This window comes from Plecotus auritus, assembly GCF_963455305.1.
Source record: "Plecotus auritus genome assembly, chromosome: 10".
NCBI classification, from domain to species: domain Eukaryota; kingdom Metazoa; phylum Chordata; class Mammalia; order Chiroptera; family Vespertilionidae; genus Plecotus; species Plecotus auritus.
The window spans coordinates 48313292-48334210 of record NC_137785.1 but is presented as its reverse complement, the minus strand read 5'-3'; the positions used below and the strand labels follow the sequence as shown (position 1 = coordinate 48334210).

Below are 20919 nucleotides of genomic sequence, written 5' to 3'. Positions count from 1 at the left end.
AATCACAGCTTCGGCGCGGATACGTGGGGATGCAGCCCGCTCACGGAAGCCCGGGTACTTGGGAATTGATGCCGGGACAGATGGGGTGCTTTAGGCGTGTCCCTGTCCTGGACCCCCTAACGTTCGCGGACACTTTTATTTCATCCCCTCTTGCCAACACACACAATTCAGGCGTACGGCGGGGGCGGGGGGCGGGGAGCGGGCACACAGCTTTATTCTGCGAGCAGTTGAGAGTCAGGCACAGGACCCCGAGAAGAGGCAGGAGGATGGAGAAGGTGTAGGTGCTGGCACAAGGCTGAAGAGTGCGCGACGACCCGCGCGGGGCGAGGGCTGCGGGCCGTCCTGCAGGAAGCTGAGTGCGGCTAGGCGCTGCTCTCGGGACACGTCCCCGCGCAGGTCCAAGAGGGCAGAGATATGTTCCTCGCTAAGGGGGGACCACAGTAATGCATCAGCCCCGTCCTATCCCTCCCAGGTCCCTTCTCCCTTTCCGCCTCCATCTACGTACCTTACGTCGGGAAATTGTTGCCGAAGGCTTGCCACCTCGAGGCCAAGCATCGTGGGGTCGTGGAGGTTCAGCAGCTTTCGCAGGGTGAGCAGCACCGGCGCGCAATGAACGCTCTCTTCCAGGCCCTGAACACGTTGAGGTAGGTCTTGAGCCCGGCCTTGGCTCCCACCCAACCCCGGAGGCTCACACCCATCTGCTCACCCAACAAGCTCTTACCAAATCGAGGAAAAGATCCCGAAGCTGGGTGGCATCCTGTTGCATGCGCTCGGCTGCCTGGTTCCGCTCATCCGCGCTGCGGCACACTAGGCGGCCTTGCATCAGCGCACACAGGTACTGCAGCACCACCGTACGCTCTGCCTCGGCCAGGAGCACCTGCGGGGAGGGCTATCAGGTGGGCCCAGGACACCTTTTCCATCGGTTCCACCCTCGCCAGCCTTTCCCCAACACACCTGGAATGCGGGGTTCCGAACACGCCAGAAGTTCCGGCAGAAGAGCGCTGTCCGCTCGCACACATTGTTCAGCAGCTCCGGGCTCGACAGCCAACGGCGCGAGGGCAGAGTCGCGAATAGGGGCTGGAAGGACGATCCAGACCCGGCATTTCCCGCAGAGACTCCCAAACATACCCTTATTTCCTCATACCCTTATCCCCACCTGAAGTCTCACCTGGAGCTCCAGCAACAGCGCCTCCAACACCAGCCGGCAGATCCTCCTCTGCAACTCGTCCAGCGCTGCCTCCACCGGAGCCAAGGCCCCTGAGACCACCCCTTCGGGCTGCAAGACGGACACGGAGGAGCTGGACCAACCAAAAGTAGGGCTTCAGCACCAAGGCCAAGGCCCTCACAGCCCTCTATGGTCTGGCTGCTTGGCCGCCACCTAATGGCGGGAGTGTGTGTGGCGGGACGGGGCAAGAAGGGCCACTCCCTCTCACTTCTGAAGGTCCAGGGTGTGGACAGGTGGGCTCAGCAAGCTAGAAAAGACACAACCCAGTCGGACCTGTTTCTAATTCCCAGTGAGACCTTGAGCAAGCCATGTCTTTCTGTTTCTGTTTCCTTTTCGGTAAGGGGAGAGAGTTCATCACAGTCAAGAGGTAGTAACTTGTTTGTCTAACCTCTCTGTCCCCATCCTATGTAATAAAAGCCTAATATGCAAATTGTCCCCTCAAGTGGTCATTTGACTGGTTCAACCTGGAGACCAGGAGTTCGACTGCTCGCTATGACGTGCACTGACCACCAGGGGGCAGCGCGGAACATGGCAGGCATCTGCGATGCGATGCTGGCAGCGGTTGGCATTGGAGGTGCTGCCAGCCCCAATGGGCCCCGATGAGAGCGGGACCACCACAGGATGGTGGAGCAGGTGAGTGGGCAGCAACAGGCCAAGGTGGATGCAAGTGGGGGCCCGATTGCCCCGCCGACCACCCCACAGACAGGCAGGGCTGAGGGCCCAGCCCCAATTGATCGCCCCGCAGGCAGGATGGCAGAGCAAGTGACGGGGTGGTGCCAGGCCAAGGCAGGGTGCCAGGTGGGGCTGCGAGGCTGGGGCTGTGAGGGTGGGGGCGTGAGCTCGGGCCCGATTTCCGCAGGCCACCCTGAAGGGCCCTACCTGTGCACAAATTCATGCACCAGCCCTCTAATCCCAAATAATACAAGACCCAGGGGAAAGGAAATACTTTTCTGTTTTGAACCCCAGACACAGAGTAGGCCTTGGTGAGTATATGTTGAATTAATGAATACATGAGACTATGTGCTAGGCACTGTGGTAGGTATTTTACATTAAATGTGATCCTCAGAACGTCTCATTATCTATATATATACTAGTAAAAGCCTAAGTGACTGTTACAACCGATCAACCAGTCGCTATGATGCACACTGACCACCAGGGGGCAGACACTCAACACAGGAGCTGCCCCCAGCCCACAGGCCCCAATCGCCGATGGGGCCTGCCAGCCAACCTCCTGGTCGCCCTCCTGGCCGCAGGCCCCGGGCCCACCACCCACCTGCTGCATTGGTGGTTGGCCCTCCCCCAAGCCAGGCCCTGGGCTGGGACAGGGAACCGGGGGTGGGTGGCAGTGGACGCAGGCAGCGAGGGAAGGAGGAGGCGGGGAGGCAGGGAACCGCATGGTGGTGGTGCACAGGTGGTGAGGGAAAAAGGAAGCGGGGAGGTGGGGAGGTGGGGAGGCAGGGAACCTGATCGGCCCTGATCCCTGGCCAGGCCTAAGAACCCCACCCATGCACAAATTTCGTGCACGGGGCCTCTAGTCTATATATAAAAGCCTAAGCGACCTTTACGACCAGACAACCTGCTGGTAGCTATGATGTGCATTGACCACCGGGGGGCAGGCACTCAATGTAGGAGCTGCCCCCTGGTGGTCAGTGTGTTCCCACAGGCAACCTCTTGTGGCTGGCCAAATTCCTGCAGTCCCTCCCCCTGACCGTCCCCTATCGGGGTGACAGGCCAACCTCCCATGGTCCCTCCCCACTGCCTGGCTGGCCCCAATTGGCCCTGATCACCAGACAGGCTGAGGGATCCCACCCATGCATGAATTCATGCACCAGGCCTCTAGTAACTCATATAATACTAATAAAAAAAGAGAGATTAGTAATTAGCCCAAGGTCACACAGCTAGTAATTAGTAGAACTAGGATTGGAACCATGGGGCTATGTGACTCCAAAGTTCCTAATAGACTAGTGAAGGCTGGGTCCATACTTAGCAGTTACTTAGCAGTTAGTGAAGGTGGGGTTCTGTGGGGGCCTTATGGTACCTGAGTGCCGACTGGTGGTTAAGGGCAGCCAGTAGGTAGGACACGTAATGAGGGACCACTGCTTCCCCTCTGAGGTGGTCTCGGGAGAATCGGATCAGAGCATCATTAAAGCTGCAAAGGACAGAGGTGGCACCTGTACCTGCTGACACTGGTACCCCAACAATTTCTGTCCCAAGTACTCTGGCCCCCACCTCCAAGATACCCAAGGCACTGTTCCAAGGAGCCTTTCCCCTCTGGTGAGCCTTATTCACTCAGAGCCCCCCGGGGCTGCCCATGGAGCAGGGCCAGGGTTTGGGGGTGGGTCAGTGCCTTGGCAGACCTCCTCAGGAACGCTCCCAGTTCTGACAGTGCCATGCCGTGCACCCGCTGCTGCAGTGACTGACTGACCAGGCTGGTTACTCGAATGTTTTCTTCCAGGATCTACAGGCAGGGATGGACAGCCATCAGCAGCGTCCTAGTTCTGCCCTCCTCCCCTTTCTTTATGAGGGCTGTCCACCTGGCTGCCACTTCCCACCCACCTGCAGCACGATGGCTGGCATTGGTGAGTGGTAGAAGCCAGATGGATCTGTGTCAGGCTCCTGCTCCCGGCCCCATTCAGCCACTTCCCCATCCAGTGCCTTCTGCAGCCATTGTACCACACTTGCCTAGCGGAAGGGACAAGGGGCAGCAGAATGTAGCAGGGCACTGACCCTGCTAGAGACAGGTAGCCATGTGACTCTACAAATACAGTCACACAGCTGGTGGCAGAGCTTCTCTGGACCTGGGCCCCAACTACTCACCCGGACTTTGGATACAAATGTTGCCTCTAGCTGCTCGATATTCTCCAGGGTCAGGAGAGGTTCTAGCTGAGACACATCAGCCTCCGGCCCCAATTCCAGGCTCCCCATCATTTCTGGCCTGTTGATGAGTGGCCTAGTGTCACTCTGAGCCCCCAGCTTCTGATCCACCCGCTTCCCATTGCCCCACGGGCACTGACCCCGGGTACACATGCAGCGCCCAGTGCAGCAAGGTGAAGGCGTCGGCGGCTCCCAGCTCGGGCCCTTCCAGGAACTGCTGCAGGCAGCGCCGCAGGCCTCCGTGCAGGGTGTGGGCCCACAGCTGGACCACCTTGTAGTGTGGTGGGCAGCAGGGTGCTATTAGTGCTTCAGCTGTGGCCAATTCGGCTGGCAGAGCCACCCGCAGAGCCTCCAGCCACCCTGCTAGGGCCCCTGGTCCAGGCAGCAGAGGTGTCCCAAAGTGGACCCGCTCTAGGCCCTCCTCTAGTGCTCGCAGACAGCGCTGCCGCCAGTCCCGGGGGGCCTGTTCCAGGGAGGTTGTTCTGCCAGCCTCCACCTCCGCCACACGCACAGCAGCCACCAACAAGGCTGGGTCCTCCCGGGCCAGCTGCCCTGCAGCCCCTACAGCTGCCTCCACAGCCTGGCCCAGTGCCTCAGCCAGAGGGCCCAGCCCCTCAAAGACTGGCAACTCCAGACCCCCCAGAGAGGCCCATGTCTCCTCTTGCAGCTGCTCCAGCTCCCTAAGGCCCACATATGCCTCCAAGAGCCGATGGGCATCAATCAGGGTCTGTGTGTGGACCACTGCAGCTGGCACTGAGGAGGAAGCAGAGGAGACAGCCCTGGGTCTCAGCCTTCCCACCTGTGCAATGGGTACAGGATCAGATGCTGAGGCCCTGCTGCTGGGGTTATATATAAAGTATTTAATAACCAGTAGAGTAGACTTTTACTGAATAAACTTAATCTTATTAGAAAATAAAATATAACCAGTATAGTAGAGCATTGGCCAATCTGAAAGGACTAGGGAAGGTCCTAGAGGCCTGTTGGACCAGGTGTAAACCCTTGAGCTGATGGAACATAAGGAAGTCAGGGATCCTGGAGGGAAGGCAGGGAGGAACTGCAGGACATTCTAGTGGCTATTCACCCACCCTGTTAGGGAATATTTCAATTTAACAACCAGGGTGGCCAGAGCCACTTGCCTGGGTATCAGTGCTGACTCAAACATCCTCTGCTCAGAAACCTGAGTGAGCTAATTTGCAGCCTGCTTTATATGCCATCTGAAGCCTGAGTTACTCTCTGGGAAGCCCTTGGTGTGTCCCTCCATGTAACCTCCCACTGGTACCCCAGCCCCTTGGTGAGTGTGTTGACTGACAGTTGGGGGCTGAAGCCCAGGGCCCTTGCACACTCACCTGCTCGCAGCCGGGGCAGCAGCTGAGACAGGGCCTGCAGTTGCTTGTGTTGGACAACCTGCTCCCTCAAGGGCTCTAGGGTCTGTACAGCCTTGGCCATGCCCCGGAGCAACCCATGGGCCTGACCCAGGGCCTCACGGGCTCCTTGCACGGCCTCGAGGGCCTGTGCCAGTTGCCACACACCAGTCTTCACACCCTCCAGGTATGACTGCACCACTGACTGCGGAAGGGAGGGAGACGGTGAGGCCTGGCCAGCTGGCCACCCCCCCCACCCCAGCTCTCCTGCCCCTTGCCTGATGCCCACCTTAATGCGTGCTTCCAGGGAGCGGGTGCGCTGTACCTCACGGCTGCGGTACTGGCCCAGCCTGGCCAGCTGCTCTGGCCGGTAGAAGATGCCTGAGGCCCACTTGAGTGCTGCACCCCGGGCCAGCTGCTCCGCCCTCTCCTGCTCCGGCCACTCTGACCCTGGGCAGGAAGAGCCTGGGTAGCCATGTCAGTTGGGCAGGGCCTGAAGGAAGCAGCTGCCGACCCTGCTCCCCTTCCTGCTCCTCAGCCTGAAACCCCAGGGCAGTCTACTCCTCTCACTGACCGACAGAACTCCAGCCAGACCTGGCAGGGAGGACCCGAACCCACCACTCCCATCTTTCTTGCCGCATCCCTCCCCCACCCCACCCAGAAGGGCTCATACCAGGAGGAAGTGAAGGCTGCATTTCATCCTTGGCTGTGGGGTCCATTTTAGGCCCTGGAGGAGCCAGAGCCGAGGTAGGAGTCCGGGCAAGGGTCTGGGTTAGAGCAGGCAGAGAGGATGAGCTTTGAGCTGCAGGCTCTGTCTAGGCCTCGCTCAGAAGGAGGAGGGAGGTTCCTGCCCAGGCTCCTCAGGAAATGAGAGGGAGGCAGGGTGAGATTGGGAGGCACCTGGGAAGCCTCCTTTGCTGGGTTTCTCAGCGTTGTCCCTTCAGATGCCAAGTGAGGCAAGGTGGGCACAGGCCTCCACTAGACCCCACTCCTGTCCTGAGTTGCAGAGGACAGTTTGGTATGGAACTTACCAGGCTTGACCAGGCGGCCAGTTCTCCCTCCTCCGCAAACAGCGTTGGCCTTGAGGATGGCCCTCTCCCCCAGCCCTCACAGCAGAGCTGGGCACTCCCTCCACTGGCTCACAGGGCCTAGGTGGCTCTGGGTCACACCTCAGCATGCAGCAGAATTCCCCTTTCCAAGGAAGCCTCAGTCCCACCTCCCTGTCCAGAAGCCCGCCTCCTCTCTCCCCAAGACCACATGCAGAAAGGAAGGAAGCTGAGTCTCTGGCATTTTATTCCCAACAGGAAAGAGCATCTGCACTGTGGGATGGGGTGGGGAGGGCTGGGCCCACTTCCTTGGGGGGAGGGGGCGGTACTCCCTGTGATTATTAAGTCTTGACCAGTCCACCCAGGACCTCTTAGTGCTCAGAACAGACATGAACTAGATGGCCCCAATTTGGGGTGGAGAGTGAGGTGTGCAAATATGGATGCAGACAACATCACAGTATGAAAACTATGCTGACAGGCCCTTCAGAGGAGGGTGTGTAACCTCTGCAGAGAAGTGAGAGATCACAGGCTGTTGTGAAGAATGTGCGCCCTAACCGGTTTGGCTCAGTGGATAGAGTGTCAGTCTGAGGACTGAAAGGTCCCAGGTTTGATTCCAGTCAAGGGCATGTACCTTGGTTGAGGGCACATCCCCAGTTGGGGGTGTGCAGGAGGCAGCTAATCGATGTTTCTCTCTTGTGGATGTTTCTAACTCTCTATCCCTCTCCCTTCCTCTCTGTAAAAAAAATCAATAAAATATATTTTTAAAAAAAGAATGTGTATGGTGGGTGATGGCAGGAGAGGTTCAAGGGCTCTGAGAACGCTTTATCTTGAGAGTTAAAGGGGCCACAGAAGGGACTATAAGGTAGTAATAATGTAGCGGGCACTAGGGAATCACCCAAATCCACCCTTCAGGACAAAGGCAATTGTTCCCCTTGCTGCTTGGAGTGTATGCTGCTGAGGTCTCACAGCTGAATCTCATGGCCAGTGTTGGGATACAAAGGTCCAGAACCCGAACCCCTGTCTGGATATGGAACGTCTTGGAAGGACCACCCCAGTTTCAGAACTCCTAATAGGATGGGCTGGGGTCTTTATTATAACTGCATTGTAGTTTAATTCCTTCTCTGTCCATTTCTGCTTATCTTACAAGTGTGGATAAACTTCCTGCAGGCAGATCCCTGTGTCAAAGTCTGCTTCCTGGAGAATTTGACTGGGTAAAAATAATAACAAAAACGTTAAAAAATAGCAAAATGATACCAGCAAACACAAAAGCCTTCCTACATGCTGGGAACTGCTCTAAGTGCTTTACATATATTTACTCCTTGGTGAACATGTTTGCATTGGCTGAAAAGTGGCTATAATTCTATTGCCTCTGAGCACTGCAGAGGGAGACAAAGGAAAGATGAGGCTGGGATCAGGGAAGGGGAGTGGGGCTGGAGACAAGAGGACAAGCTAGATGTAGTTAGTGCTTATTGTTTGGCAGGAAGTGAGATACGATAATAGGATGGGTGACCCCAAGACAGTGGAGCAGCTTATAGGAGCAGGAATTGGGGAAACACATTGGGTTCATCTGGCATCGCGGTCTCCTCTCCTGAGACGGGTTGGCCACCGGAAGGTTTTGGTGGCTCCCCCTTCTCTACTGCCTGGGCTGCCACCGACTTCCTACACCTGGGTTGATTTCGTCCTTTTCGGCGGTTGAAAATTTGCTGATGGCCCCAAAGTTTTGCGGCCGTACCCGCAGAGAGGAATTGCTCCAGGTTCCCTAGAAGAGAGCGGAACGGAAGCGGAAGCTGCGACGCTGGCGCCGGCGGCTCGGCTGTGAGGAACGGAAGCGGAAGTGGCGGCGGCGCCGGCCTGGCCTGGCCTGGCTGAGGGGAGGTGGCGGGCGGGCGCGATGGCGGAGGCCGGGCCACAGGCGCCGCCGCCCCCGGGCACCCCAAGCCGGCATGAGAAGAGCTTGGGACTTCTCACTACCAAGTTCGTGTCGCTTCTGCAGGAGGCCAAGGACGGCGTGCTTGACCTCAAGCTGGTGCGGTCCGGCCTGAGGGGCGACAGAGGGGATGTTGGAATAGGCCTGGGCAGGTAGCGGGAACTCCTAGGGCGACACAGCGGAGCCCTCAGAGAGCAAGCCGCCATCCGTGTGCTTTCTCACAAGTGGGAGGTCGGGAGCTGTTTAATTCATTCGGCTGAGGCCATTGGGTGTCAGCCCTGTGCCAGTCTCAGGGCTGCAGGTTCTGGTCCTCGTGGCCCTCCCTCCCTGCCTGGGGAAAAGAGCATCAGAACATAGTTTAGTTTGTGCCAGGCCTCTTTCCACTCTGCGGTCCTGAGCTGCTGTAATGCCTGGGAGGAGGGTTGGGGCTGTCTACCCCCTTTCCAGTCTACTCCAGACCAAGTCTCAAGGTAGCTGAGGATACACCTGAGAGTGGAGCTGAGCATCCTCCCCTCTGTTCTCTCTGCCAGGCAGCTGACACTCTAGCTGTGCGCCAGAAGCGGCGGATCTACGACATTACCAACGTGCTGGAAGGTATTGGGCTGATCGAGAAAAAATCCAAGAATAGCATCCAGTGGAAGTGAGTGGAGGCACCTGGGAGGGCAATGGGATCTCCTATCCAGAAGTGTTGGGTGGGCGGTGGAGGGTGCAGGAGAGAGCAGGGTCCATGGGACCCAGAGTTCCTGGCAGTCCTCCTCAGCCCCACTCCCTGGGCTCAGGGGCGTGGGGCCTGGCTGTAACACCCGGGAGATTGCGGACAAGCTGATTGAGCTTAAGGCAGAGATCGAAGAGCTGCAGCAGCGAGAGCAAGAACTGGACCAGCACAAGGTGTGGGTGCAGCAGAGCATCCGGAACGTCACAGAGGACGTGCAGAACAGCTGATATCCTCCTGGCAGTCCCTGCTCCTGGGGTGTGGGCGAGGGGCCCTCTAGTCCAGCTGGGTTTGCGTTGTGGTGTCCTGGCTCTATCCCTCTTGGGAGGATGGTCCTGCAGCTCCTGGCCAGGTCCCAGCCTCCTGCTTCCCTCTCAGAGCCCCTCTCCCACCATTCTTGGTCTGTGATCCCTCCCTTCTAGACCCCAGGCCCCAAGACTTTCTCCAAGGGCTTGTATGTTAGACCTCTGCTGAAGAGCTGGGTCTTCTCTGTGGTCTGCCATCTGTCACCATAGGCAGGGCATCAGTCGTTCTCCTTAACCCCCACACCTTGGCCTACGTGACTCATGAGGACATCTGCAGATGCTTTGCTGGTGAGCAGAGCCTGAGTGGGGGGAGATGGGGTTGGGGCTGGGCTGAGCCACAGCCCTGAGCAGTGGGTTCAGTATCTAAAGAGAGTTCTGTCTCTTAAGAGAGTTGCTGGGGCCTTCCCAAAGAGGAATCAGGCAGGATAAGTCCTGGGTTAGAGGATCACTGGGGCCCTATGGAGGCCAACCATACTGAGAGGATACAGGAATTCTGGGCTCGGTCTCTAGGTCAGTCCCCATCTACATGGTTCCTTGGGCTTGGCTTCTCAGGTGTGATGAGCAAACATAAGGGGAAAGTGTGTGTGTGCTCATGCGTGCATGCTTGTATGCAAGGGGTCATGATGCCCACTTCCAACCTGTAGTTAGTTCAGTTGTATTGTGGATACAGGAGCTGTTCCTTCTCTGTCTTTCATCCCCCAGACTGGTCCTGGGGAAGGGATGTTGGCCTTGGCCAGAATACCTATACCTAGGGAGCAACCCTCAGTTGGGGAATAAGATACTCATGGCCAGCAATTTTTTGTTCCACATGTTTGAATTCAGATTTTCTGGTTATTCACCCCTGGGGTCTTAAAAGGAGAAAAGCTTTAGTTCTATGTCCCAGACACTGTGGGGATTGGGTGTCTAGCCCCTCAGAGACCATGATCTTCCTGCTCCAAGGGATAGGAACCCCCATTCCCAGCTCAGATTGAACCCCTGGGCCCTGACCCATCCCCCTTGTTATTCTAGGAGACACTCTTCTAGCCATCCGGGCTCCTTCTGGCACCAGCTTGGAGGTGCCCATCCCAGAGGTGGGTGCTCAGCTCAGGCAGGCGGGGTTGGCTGAGGGCGGGTGCTGGCTGTGGAGCCCGATAAGTCTCGGGTGGGGCGGGTAGGGGGAGGCCTGAGGTTTCGGGTTATCTAGGAGAATGGACAGCCTGGGGTGAGAGAGGACACTGTGGCTCAGGATCAGGCAGGAGCCAAGCCTGCTTCCAATTCCACCTGCCTCACACCTCTAGGGCCTCAATGGGCAGAAGAAGTACCAGATTCATTTGAAGAGTGTGAGTGGTCCCATCGAGGTGCTGCTGGTGAACAAGGAGGCATGGAGCTCACCGCCTGTGGCAGTGCCTGTGCCACCACCTGAAGATCTGCTCCAGAGCCCGTCTGCTCTCTCTACTCCTCCACCTCTGCCCAAACCTGCTGTGGCCCTGCCCCAGGATGCCTCACACCCAAGCAGTCCCCAGGTCACCACCACCACCACCACCATCTGTGTCCCTGCTAGCATCGAAGCCCAAGGGATGGCCAGTCCAGCAGCTGAGATCATAGGTGAGGCATGATGATCATCTGGTGATGGGGTGATCTCTGGGGGCCAAGAGGCAATACCTCTGTTGTGGGATGCTGTACTCAGAGCTGGAAGAGACCTTGTGGAGGTTGTCTTTTCCTGGCCCTCAGCTGGCCTCCCCTTGCTGTGACAAGGGAGCCTTTTTTCAATTTTTAAAAAATATGTTTTTGTTGATTTCAGAGAGAGGAAGGGAGAGGGAGATAGAAACAAAGATGATGAGAATCATTGGTCAGGTGCCTCCTGCACACCCCCTACTGGGAATTGAGCCCACAACTCAGACATGTGCCCTGACTGGGAATTGAACTGTGACCTCCTGGTTCATTGGTTGACCCTCAACCACTGAGCCACACTGGTGGGACAATGAGAGCCTTTTTTAACAGGGAATCTCTGACTGTGTGAAGGGACATTAGTGGTGGCAGTTTCCCCCCAGATCCACCTGTTTGACTTGCCTTAGCAGCCTCTGTGTCAGAGGCCTCATGCCCCTGTGTCCTGCAGTGCCTCATTTCCAGATGACCTCTTCGGGGGTGACTGCAGTACCTAACTCTCCTTGGGCCTGGGAACCAGGGCTGTAGTCATCCTGGTCGTGAGTTCTAGCACAGCTAGTTTCAGTATTCCATTTCCTGCCCCAAGTGACTGGGTTTGGGCCATGTGGTTGCAGTGAGTGGCGGCCCTGGATCTGATAGCAAGGACAGTGGTGAGCTCAGCTCACTCTCGCTGGGCCCGGCAGCACTGGACACCCGGCCACTGCAGTCGTCTGCCCTGCTGGACAGCAGCAGTAGCAGCAGCAGCAGCAGCAGCAGCAGTTGTTCATCTGGACCCAACCCTTCTACCTCCTTTGAGCCCATCAAAGTGGATCCCACAGGTGGTGAGTTCTTGTCCCATCGGGAGCAAGGAGAATCCAGCCTCAGCCAGTTTTGGGTCAGAAACAGAATTTGGGCTAGAAACCCAGCTCTCCTATCTTCTCAGCCAGAGCTGGCAAGCATGAGGGCCAGTCCTTGCTGTCAACCCTGCCTAGATCATAGCTCTGCAAACGAGAGTGAGGAGCTTGGCCTCCCTCTGGTGCCCCTTTGTCCCCCTATTAGTCTGACACAGAACTCCCTGGCCCTCTCTCAAGCCCTGCCTGCCACCCTTGGACTTAGGTCTCAAGAAGGCGGAAGCACTCTTTTGGGGAAGGGGCTATGGTATGGCCCTCAGGCTCCAAAGGTAGGCAGCACCTTCCCCGGAGAGGTGATGTTATCTGCCTGGAGTTCCATCTCCATCCTGTGCCTTGAGTGTTTGCTTTTTCCAGGACTCATTCTCCTCAGCCCATAAGCTCTGCTCCCACTAAATGACACTTTGCCCTCTGAGTATCCTTCTCTCACCTTCCCTGTCTCCTCTCTGTCTGGACTCTGAAAAAGTCATCTCCATTCCACTTCATTTGTTGGTCTCCCAGTCACCCTTTGGGTTGCAGCAGTCAGAACCTCTGTACCCACCTCACACCCCATGCTCTTGATACCCACCCCTGACTGCCAGCTCCAGCGGTTTCGAGGCTGATGTGCTCTGCTGCTCTTGCTTCGTATTGATGCTTTTTTCCTCCTTTGGCTTTAATGATACCAGCTCTTGGCTCCTCTTACCAGCTTCCCTTCTGGCCTCTCCCTGGCGCTTCCTTAACCACTGACACTTCCTGGGTCTCTATCCCATCCCACACCTGCGGAGGGCTAGATGAGCCCCAGGCTCCGTCTTGCCTCGATCTTTTGCCCGAACTCCATCCTTGTGTCCACGTGCCTTCCTCTGCACATCCAATGGGCTCTTCATTTCCATGTGTTCTCATCTGAAACTTGCTTTTCCAGTTCCAGCTCCTTCTACTCCTCACCTCACATCACCTAAGTGAGTTCTATTCCAGATGTCTCTTATATCCCCAGCACTCAGGATCACTGCCAGCCACCTCTCCTAAATTCTCCAGCATCCTCTTTACCTCAACTGACAAGGGTCTGTCTGAAACACAGCCTGGCTGGCATTCCTCTGTTTACAAAAGTACCTTTAATGGCTTCCTAAGGCCTGCTGGGTAAAACCAGAGCTCCCAAATGTAGCCTGTGACATCCCTGGTGATCAGCCAGCCACGGCACTCCTCCCCAGCTTCATTTTCCTCTGCTTTACATGTGAATCCTCCCGGTGAGACTTTTGTAGCAGGGTTGTCACCCTGTAGCACCGGCCCCTGTTGAAGTGTCTGCCTCCTCTGCCAGGTAACCCTGCTCGGGTGTGGTGTCTGAGCCTGGCACCAAGGAAGTGCTCAGTAAGGGCAAGGATGGATAGGGCATTCTTCAGGCAGGATATCCTGCGTCAGAGAGGAAGTCCTGCATCAGACAGGGTATCTTCCATTACACAGGGTATCCTCCATCAGACAGGGTATCCTCCATCAGTCAGCGTATGCATGCTGGACCCAGAAAGGGAATGGTCTCCTTGCCCTTGCAGCACTTCTGAGTTACAAGGGAGTACCAGTCACCTGCAATGAGCCTTTGGTATCCTGGACTCCGCACTGAGGAATTTGTGTCAACAAGGGAGACCAACGGATAATGCCAGCCTGGCTTAGGGCAGGGCCTTCCTTTCTTCAGCTATGTGGAACCCCAGGGTGGATGGTATAGGATCTGGGAAAGTTGGGGCCTAGAGTGGGACCAGGCTGGACCTCTGTGCCCTTGAGCATGGCTTTCTTGTCTTTCAGTTCTGGAACTCCCCAAAGAGCTGTCAGAAATTTTTGATCCCACACGAGGTAGGGCTGTGTTCCTCCTTGGGGCTGGGAACGGGGCACAGCTTATTGGGTCTTGCAGCTTTTGAGGACCTATGGTTGTGATTGGTACCTGGACACAGTGTAAAAGTTCCTGATGGGGGCAGAGGGAGGTCCCCTTCATGGGCTTTGGTGGGTGGAGAGGCAGGAGCCAGAATGTAAGTGAGGTCTCCCTCCTTCCCCAGAGTGCATGAGCTCGGAGCTACTGGAGGAGCTGATGTCCTCAGAAGGTAGGTGGCCCAGGAAGGTGGGGGGGGGGGTGTGGACAGGGGGTTGGGCAGCTGTTGGGTGGGGCCTTGTCCTTGGCCTCAGGCCTCAGCCTGGTTCTCTCTGCAGTGTTTGCCCCTCTTCTCCGCCTTTCTCCGCCCCCCGGAGACCACGATTACATCTACAACCTGGATGAGAGTGAAGGTGTCTGTGACCTCTTTGATGTGCCTGTTCTCAACCTCTGACTGACGGGGACATGCCCTGTGTGGCTGGGACACAGACTGTCTAACCTGAGGGCTGCTTGGGGACCTCCTACATCTCAGCCGTACACACAGCTTGAGAGCCACAGACTCCGGCTTCCCCAGCTTTCCCTCACTGCACAGTTCTGGCCACAGCTCCCCCTCCTGCACCGACACCTGCATTGTGCTGGGAGAGCAGAGGGGCTCAGCTCCCTCCACGGTGGAGCCAAAATATTTGCTTCTCCTTTTCTGGAGCCTTCCCCAACCTGTGTCCTCCCTGAGCCCAGACTCTGCTGCCACCCAGTGTCACAGAGTGAGGTAACACATTCACTCCAGAGGGCAGCTTGTCTAACCTCCCCCTTGTCCCGTTTCTGTCAGCTCTTGCCCCTCCCAGGAGGGAAGCTGGGGTAGGGCTGGGCACTTGCCAGCACCACTCCTTGCCTCCTTCACTTCTCTCCACCCCTTGACCCTAGAGCTCCTCCTGGACCTATCCTGCCTCCCTTCTGCCCGGCCCTTAGCCCTGACAACCTGTAGGTGATGTTGGGGGAAGGGGGTGGGTGCTAACAGGAACAGAGGTCTCTAGCTAGGAATCTGGGCAGGTGAGTCCCTGAGGATTGACCCAACCTCCCTCCTCCCTATAGCTCCTCTCGTTTATTCATTTACCCTCATTTAGAGCCATTTGCAGAGATTTAGAAAGATTTGCAGTAACGAATGGATTCCTATATAAAGATTATTTTTATACTTTTTTGCAACAAAAGGAAATTGTAATATTTGTACAGTGTCCAAGTGAATAAAGATCGTGCCTAAGGCTATCTCTGGTCTGGTTTCTTTTGGGGGCCTCTCCCTGGGACCGCTGGATTGGTGGTGGGACTGGGTGGGTCACCTTGCTGGAAAGGAGGTGTGGCGGAGCCAGCTGCCCGCCCTCCCTCCCTACTCCACCTGCCGCACCTTGGGGCGGGGCGGGGCCGCCTCTTCAGGGCGGGGCAGGGCAGGCGCCGGCCTCCCACTCCCGGACTCCAACCCGGAACTAGCCTCGGCTCCCTCGGGAAAGCCGGCGCCGGGCCAGGAGTGGGCGCCTGGGCAGTGAGTGCGGGCCACGGGCTTCAGGCCGCGGACAGAGGAACGCCCTCATTGTCCCCAGGGGCCCAGACCCAGTGCGCCCTTGGCAGGAGGTTGCAAGGTGAAGGTACAGGTGTCCCGCCCCGGCTGGACCATGGCGCCCCCTCGGGACGTGGTGAAGATCGCCGTTCAGAAGCGTGACGCCATCCCGCAGCTCATCCAGCTGGACCAGGTCACCCGGCCGGTCCGGCCAACATCACCCCACTGCCCACCTCTGGGTCACCCTCTTCTCGAAACAGCCCACCCTACCCCTTCCCCAGGTTCTTCCCCACTCCTGGCCCTGTGAGTTACATCTTCCCTTGCAGGCAAAGCCCCTGGCCGCTGTGCTGAAGGAGGTGTGCGACGCGTGAGTGCGGGCCTGGCCGGCCAGGGGGTGGGGGAAGGGTTGGCGGGAGGGGGCGCCCCTTTCCTGCCTCACTAAACCTCCTCTGCCCGCAGGTGGAGTCTGGCTCACTCTGAACGCTATGCCCTGCAGTTTGCTGACGGGCACAAGAGATACATCACTGAGAATGTGAGTCCCTTCTCCCCTTTAACCCCTTCTAATTCCTGATTTCTGACACTGATTCCTCAGACCCCTCATCCTCGGGGATCTTTCACTGAGTTCCAAATCCTCCTTCATTGACAACCCCAATTAACCAATCCTGAGAGCCCTTCTTCTCTCCTTTGTCTTCTCCAGAACCGCTCAGAGATCAAGAATGGCAGCATCCTGTGCCTCAGCACCGCCCCAGTAATGCCCCTCCTGGTCCCGCCCTCATTCTCTGCCCTGCTGGCTGTTGTGCCTCCTTCTGTTCCCCTATGCCTCTCCCTGCCCCAGGTCCGGAGGCCCCAGTCACATCCCTGCAGTGCTCCACCTAGTGGACACCCCGGTCTCCACACCTCCAGTTCCCACTTACCTCCACCCAGCCTCCTCACCTTCCCTTCTGCCCCTATCCCTGCCAGGACCTCCAGGCTGAGCAGCTGTTAGGTGTGCTGCAGAGTGGGAGTCGTGAAGGGCGCCGGGAAGCCCTGCAGCATCTCGTCCTGCTGGCTCCAGACATGACCTTTGCCCAGGAGGTCATCAGCCGTGAAGGGCTTCAGAAGCTAGGCACCATCATTGAGGAAGGGGATGAGTGAGCATCAGGCTGTGGTGGGTGGTGGACATGGGGGCTGGGGTCCTGACTGGCCCTGCTCAGCCCCAGATATGCCCCCAGCCTAGGAGAGGAGCTGGCTCTCGCACTGCAGGTCTTCTTGGAGCTCATGGAGCACGGCGTGGTGTCCTGGGAGACACTCAGTATCCCCTTTGTTAAGAAGGTGGGTGGGCTTTTCTAGGGACAATAGGTAGGGGCAGTGGGGTGATGTTAGGATCTGGCCATGCATGCTGACAACCCCTACCCCTCTTACAGGTGATACGCTATGTGAACATGAACCTGATGGACGCATCTGTGCAGCCCCTGGCCCTCAGGCTGCTGGAGAGTGTGACCTTGAGCAGCCCTACCCTGGGTCAGCTGGTCAAGAGTGAGGTGCCACTGGACAGGCTGCTGGTACACATACAGGTGTAAGTGTCTGGGGGTGGGGCACAGATGAAGGGAGTGGGGCCAGATCCTGGATGGCCGATTGAGCCCACTTTTTGTCCCAGGATGAATCAGCAGCTGCAAACCAAGGCCATGGCACTGCTGACAGCCTTGCTGCAGGGGGCCAACCCTGTTGAACGTAAGGTGGGTGTCCATCTGGTGGATGTCCATCTCGTGGATGGATGAGGGGCAGGATCTGGTGAGCACTGTGCTCTACTGTGGGCCTAGGGTGGATGCTCATGGTGAGGCTACATCATCTAAGCCCCCTTCCCACCCACTCAGCACATGCTTGACTACCTGTGGCAGAGAAACCTTCGCCAGTTCATCTATAAGGTAGGAAGCCCTGGGCCAGGCAGGCCCACCCACTCCTCCTCTCCCTGTGAGCCCACGCTTACACCCATGGACTCGCTGTCCTACAGAGCATCATCCATAGTGCAGCACCACTGGGCGACGAGATGGCTCACCACTTGTATGTACTGCAGTCCCTTACACTGGGGTTGCTAGAGCAGCGCATGCGGACACCACTGGACCCCTACAGCCTGGTGGGTGCCTTTGAGATACAGAGGCTGGGGGCAGCTGGAGGTTGGCCTTGAATCTGTGATCGTGACCACCCCCAAATAATGACCCTCAGGAGCAGCGGGAGCAGCTGCAGGCCCTGCGCCAGGCTGCCTTCGAGCTGGAAGGGGAGTCTCCCAGTGCCGGGCTGAGTGCTGACCGGCGCCGTTCCCTCTGTGCTCGGGAGTTCCGCAAACTGGGCTTCACCGTGAGTGACCCTTACGCAGCTCCCCACCCCTGCCTCAACCCAGGGCTGCTGCTGTTCCAGAGGACCGGGGCCCTTCCTCAGCTGCCTGTCCTCTTCCCCCAGAACAGCAACCCCGCACAGGACCTAGAGCGCGTGCCCCCCGGCCTGCTGGCCCTGGACAACATGCTCTACTTCTCCAAACATGCACCCAGTGCCTACAGCCGGGTCAGTGTTGGGGTGTGGGTAGAGCTGGATGCCTGCCTATGATGGGTCCCCATGGGCTTAGCTGTGACCCCTGCCCCTTTCTCTGCTCCCACCACCCCAGTTTGTGTTGGAGAACAGTAGTCGTGAGGACAAGCACGAGTGCCCCTTTGCCCGGAGCAGCATCCAGCTGACTGTGCTGCTGTGTGAGCTGCTCCATGTCGGGGAGCCCTGTGAGTGGGATTGGGCATAGTGTGTCCGGGAACGGGGGACGGAAGGGCAGAGAGGGCCAGGGGCTTCACATACTTCCTCCCTGAGCCCCTCCTGCCCCCCTGCTCCAGGCTCCGAAACGGCCCAGGACTTTTCACCCATGTTCTTCAGCCAAGACCAGAGCTTCCATGAGCTCTTCTGCGTGAGCATTCAGCTTCTGAATAAGACCTGGAAGGAGATGCGGGCCACACAGGAGGACTTTGACAAGGTGGGTGGGTGGGAGCTGGAGACCTGGGCCAGGGCAGAGGGCTATGCAGGGTAGGGGTCCAGAGCTCAGACCCTGAACTGAGCCTGGGTGGCACCAGGTCATACAAGTGGTCCGGGAGCAGCTGGCCCGCACACTGGCCCTAAAGCCCAGCTCCCTGGAGCTCTTCCGAACCAAGGTGAACGCACTCACGTACACGGAGGTGCTGCGACTGCGCCAGACTGAGCGGCTGCATCAGGAGGGCACACTGGCCCCTCCCATACTGTGAGTTGGTGGGAATGGGTCCCAGTCCTAGCCCCCACTTTCCCTGGTACCCCATGGGCCTTGTCCCAGGTCAGTTTCAGTCAGCAAACCCCCTCCCCCCACCCAGGGAGCTTCGGGAGAAGCTGAAGCCAGAGCTCATGGGCCTGATCCGCCAGCAGCGTCTGCTCCGCCTCTGCGAGGGCACACTCTTCCGCAAGATCAGCAGCCGGAGACGCCAGGGTTGTTGAGTGGGAAGGGGGCAGAGAGGGTGTGGCCTGGGTCAGGGCCCCTCTGCTCACTCCTTCCCTCTTCCCCTTGCTGCCCATAGACAAGCTGTGGTTCTGCTGCCTGTCCCCCAATCACAAAGTGCTGCAGTATGGGGACGTGGAGGATGGTGCCAGTCCACCTGCCCCTGAGAGCCTCCCAGAACAGCGTAAGGAGGGCAGGGACAGGGACAGGACACCTGCTCCCCCAGACCGCCACATGCCCCGGGATGCCTGGGGCCCCGGTGGTTAGCCCAGTCTTCTTCCCGCAGTCCCAGTGGCTGACCTCAGGGCACTACTTACTGGCAAGGACTGCCCCCACGTCCGGGAGAAAGGCTCAGTGAAGCAGAACAAGGTGAGGGCAGGAGGATCTGGGCTCCTTCCCACTCGCCCTGCCCTGCCCCCTGCTCAATGCTCATGGTTCCCTTCCTCCCCAGGACCTCTATGAGTTAGCTTTCTCAGTCAGCTATGACCACGGGGAGGAGGAGGCATACCTCAACTTCATCGCCCCCTCCAAACAGGAGGTGAGTGTTTGGGCAGGCTGAGCTGAATTGGGCAGATGGGCAGGGGAAGAGACTGGCAGGTCCTCATGGAGCCATCCCCGCCCCCAGTTCCACCTGTGGACAGATGGGCTGAGCACCCTGCTGGGCAGTCCCATGGGCAGTGAGCAGACACGGCTGGACTTGGAGCAGCTGCTGACCATGGAGACCAAGCTGCGCTTGTTGGAGCTAGAGAACGTGCCCATCCCTGAGCAGCCACCCCCTATCCCCCCACCCCCCACCAACTTCAACTTCTGCTATGACTGCAGCATCACTGAACCTTGATAGGGTGGCTGAGGGCCACAGCAGCTGCCTCTGTGGTGGCCGTGAAGGGTGGAGTGTGCAGCAGTGCAGACACCCTGACCAGCAGAGGCTGCAGCAGGAATAAAGTCTGCTTGGCTCCTGGGTATGTGTCGAGCCAGCTGTGAACCCTGTGGGCCAAGCCTGCCTTAAAACTCGGTTGGTGCAGGAGATGTGGGCATCAGGCCAGGGCCACAGTTTGGGGCCACAAACCTGGGCAGCTACAGTTGAGGGGCTTGTCCTTCCTCAGGATGAGTCCTCAGCCTCCCTCTGTGCTGGGCCTGCAGACAGGGATGGCCTCTGTTTGGGAGGCACCAACCAAGAGAGTGCTGGTGCTACCAGCCAGGTGAGGGAGGAGGCACGGCCCCAAGTGGACGCTTTCCTGGGCAGCATTTATAGGGGACTGATGTGGGAGCCATGTTTCCAGAGGCCTCTGAGAGTCTGAGCTCAGTCCTGAACCTTGCTTGGCTGCCTTGTGTCCGTTGTGGGACTTGGAGGCCCTCTGGTGAGAGCAGGAAAGGAGAGATGTGAAGCTGGGCCTGCCTTGTGTTGAAGGGCAGATTTAAGATTCCAGAAGACATCCCCCAGTGGTGGGAGGGTATTCTGACAAGAGGGAATTCAGTGCAGGAAGCCTGGATTCTGATGAAAACCCACTGCAGGAGGGTGGGGATGGGCACAGGAAGGCCAGAGCTCCTAGGACTAGAAGTGGCTGGGGGATTGGGCTCAGCTGGAGGTCACGCTCAGAGGCCCTGGTCAGGGACCTCAAGCATCTGAGGCCAAGAGGAGCACCCCTGCCCACAGGGCAGACTGAAAGCTTCACCACCCACCGACCTCCTTTTCCACTCTTCTTGCTACCTCTTCCCCAGCACCTCCTCAAATGTCTTTTTTAACAATGTTAACCATCAACATGTTGCCTTGAAAAGTGATGAAATGACATCTCCTTTGGAGAATGTACTGAGCTTCCCCTCCCCCAGCCATGCTTCTGACTCAGGCACCCGGAGACTTCCCACCACATTTGGAACAGTCTGCTGTTGAGTTCAAGGTGGAAGTAGGGGTGGGGATCCCAGATGCTGTTAAGTCTCCACATACTCCTTGTCAGTGGTCCAGTCCCTTGTGCAGGCCACCATCATCTTGACAAGAACCTCCTGGCTTCCTGTCTCCAGTCTTCTCAATACCAGCTACCCGAGCTGTTCCAGCAAACATGAAGCTGATCTGATCACACACACTACC

General features: G+C 57.8%; 3 protein-coding genes across 3 annotated transcripts; 2 read left to right on the top strand and 1 right to left on the bottom strand.

The window, feature by feature from the left end:
• Positions 1-118: 118 nt before the first annotated feature.
• On the bottom strand, positions 119-5919 carry EXOC3L1 (exocyst complex component 3 like 1). The gene is made up of 12 exons (XM_080644854.1): positions 5750-5919; positions 5446-5665; positions 4240-4852; positions 4043-4160; positions 3782-3907; positions 3583-3683; positions 3264-3374; positions 1169-1298; positions 955-1077; positions 722-877; positions 506-630; positions 119-424 (listed from the first exon to the last, which is right to left on the bottom strand). Exons 2-12 carry the CDS (start codon positions 5543-5545, stop codon positions 235-237), a joined length of 1893 nt encoding a protein of 630 aa, XP_080500980.1. The 5' UTR covers positions 5546-5665; positions 5750-5919; the 3' UTR covers positions 119-234.
• Positions 5920-8338: 2419 nt separating this feature from the next.
• E2F4 (E2F transcription factor 4) lies at positions 8339-15068 on the top strand. Its single transcript, XM_080645691.1, has 10 exons — positions 8339-8532; positions 8964-9073; positions 9213-9374; positions 9695-9738; positions 10459-10520; positions 10728-11034; positions 11709-11915; positions 13749-13796; positions 13997-14041; positions 14148-15068. Exons 1-10 carry the CDS (start codon positions 8398-8400, stop codon positions 14261-14263), a joined length of 1236 nt encoding a protein of 411 aa, XP_080501817.1. The 5' UTR covers positions 8339-8397; the 3' UTR covers positions 14264-15068.
• Positions 15069-15268: 200 nt separating this feature from the next.
• ELMO3 (engulfment and cell motility 3) lies at positions 15269-20645 on the top strand. Its single transcript, XM_080645677.1, has 20 exons — positions 15269-15548; positions 15682-15722; positions 15815-15887; positions 16053-16103; positions 16316-16485; positions 16567-16666; positions 16759-16910; positions 16992-17070; positions 17209-17259; positions 17346-17468; positions 17558-17689; positions 17792-17893; positions 17994-18102; positions 18211-18347; positions 18445-18608; positions 18715-18827; positions 18916-19020; positions 19123-19205; positions 19288-19374; positions 19462-20645. Exons 1-20 carry the CDS (start codon positions 15471-15473, stop codon positions 19672-19674), a joined length of 2163 nt encoding a protein of 720 aa, XP_080501803.1. The 5' UTR covers positions 15269-15470; the 3' UTR covers positions 19675-20645.
• The last annotated feature ends 274 nt before the right edge of the window (positions 20646-20919 follow it).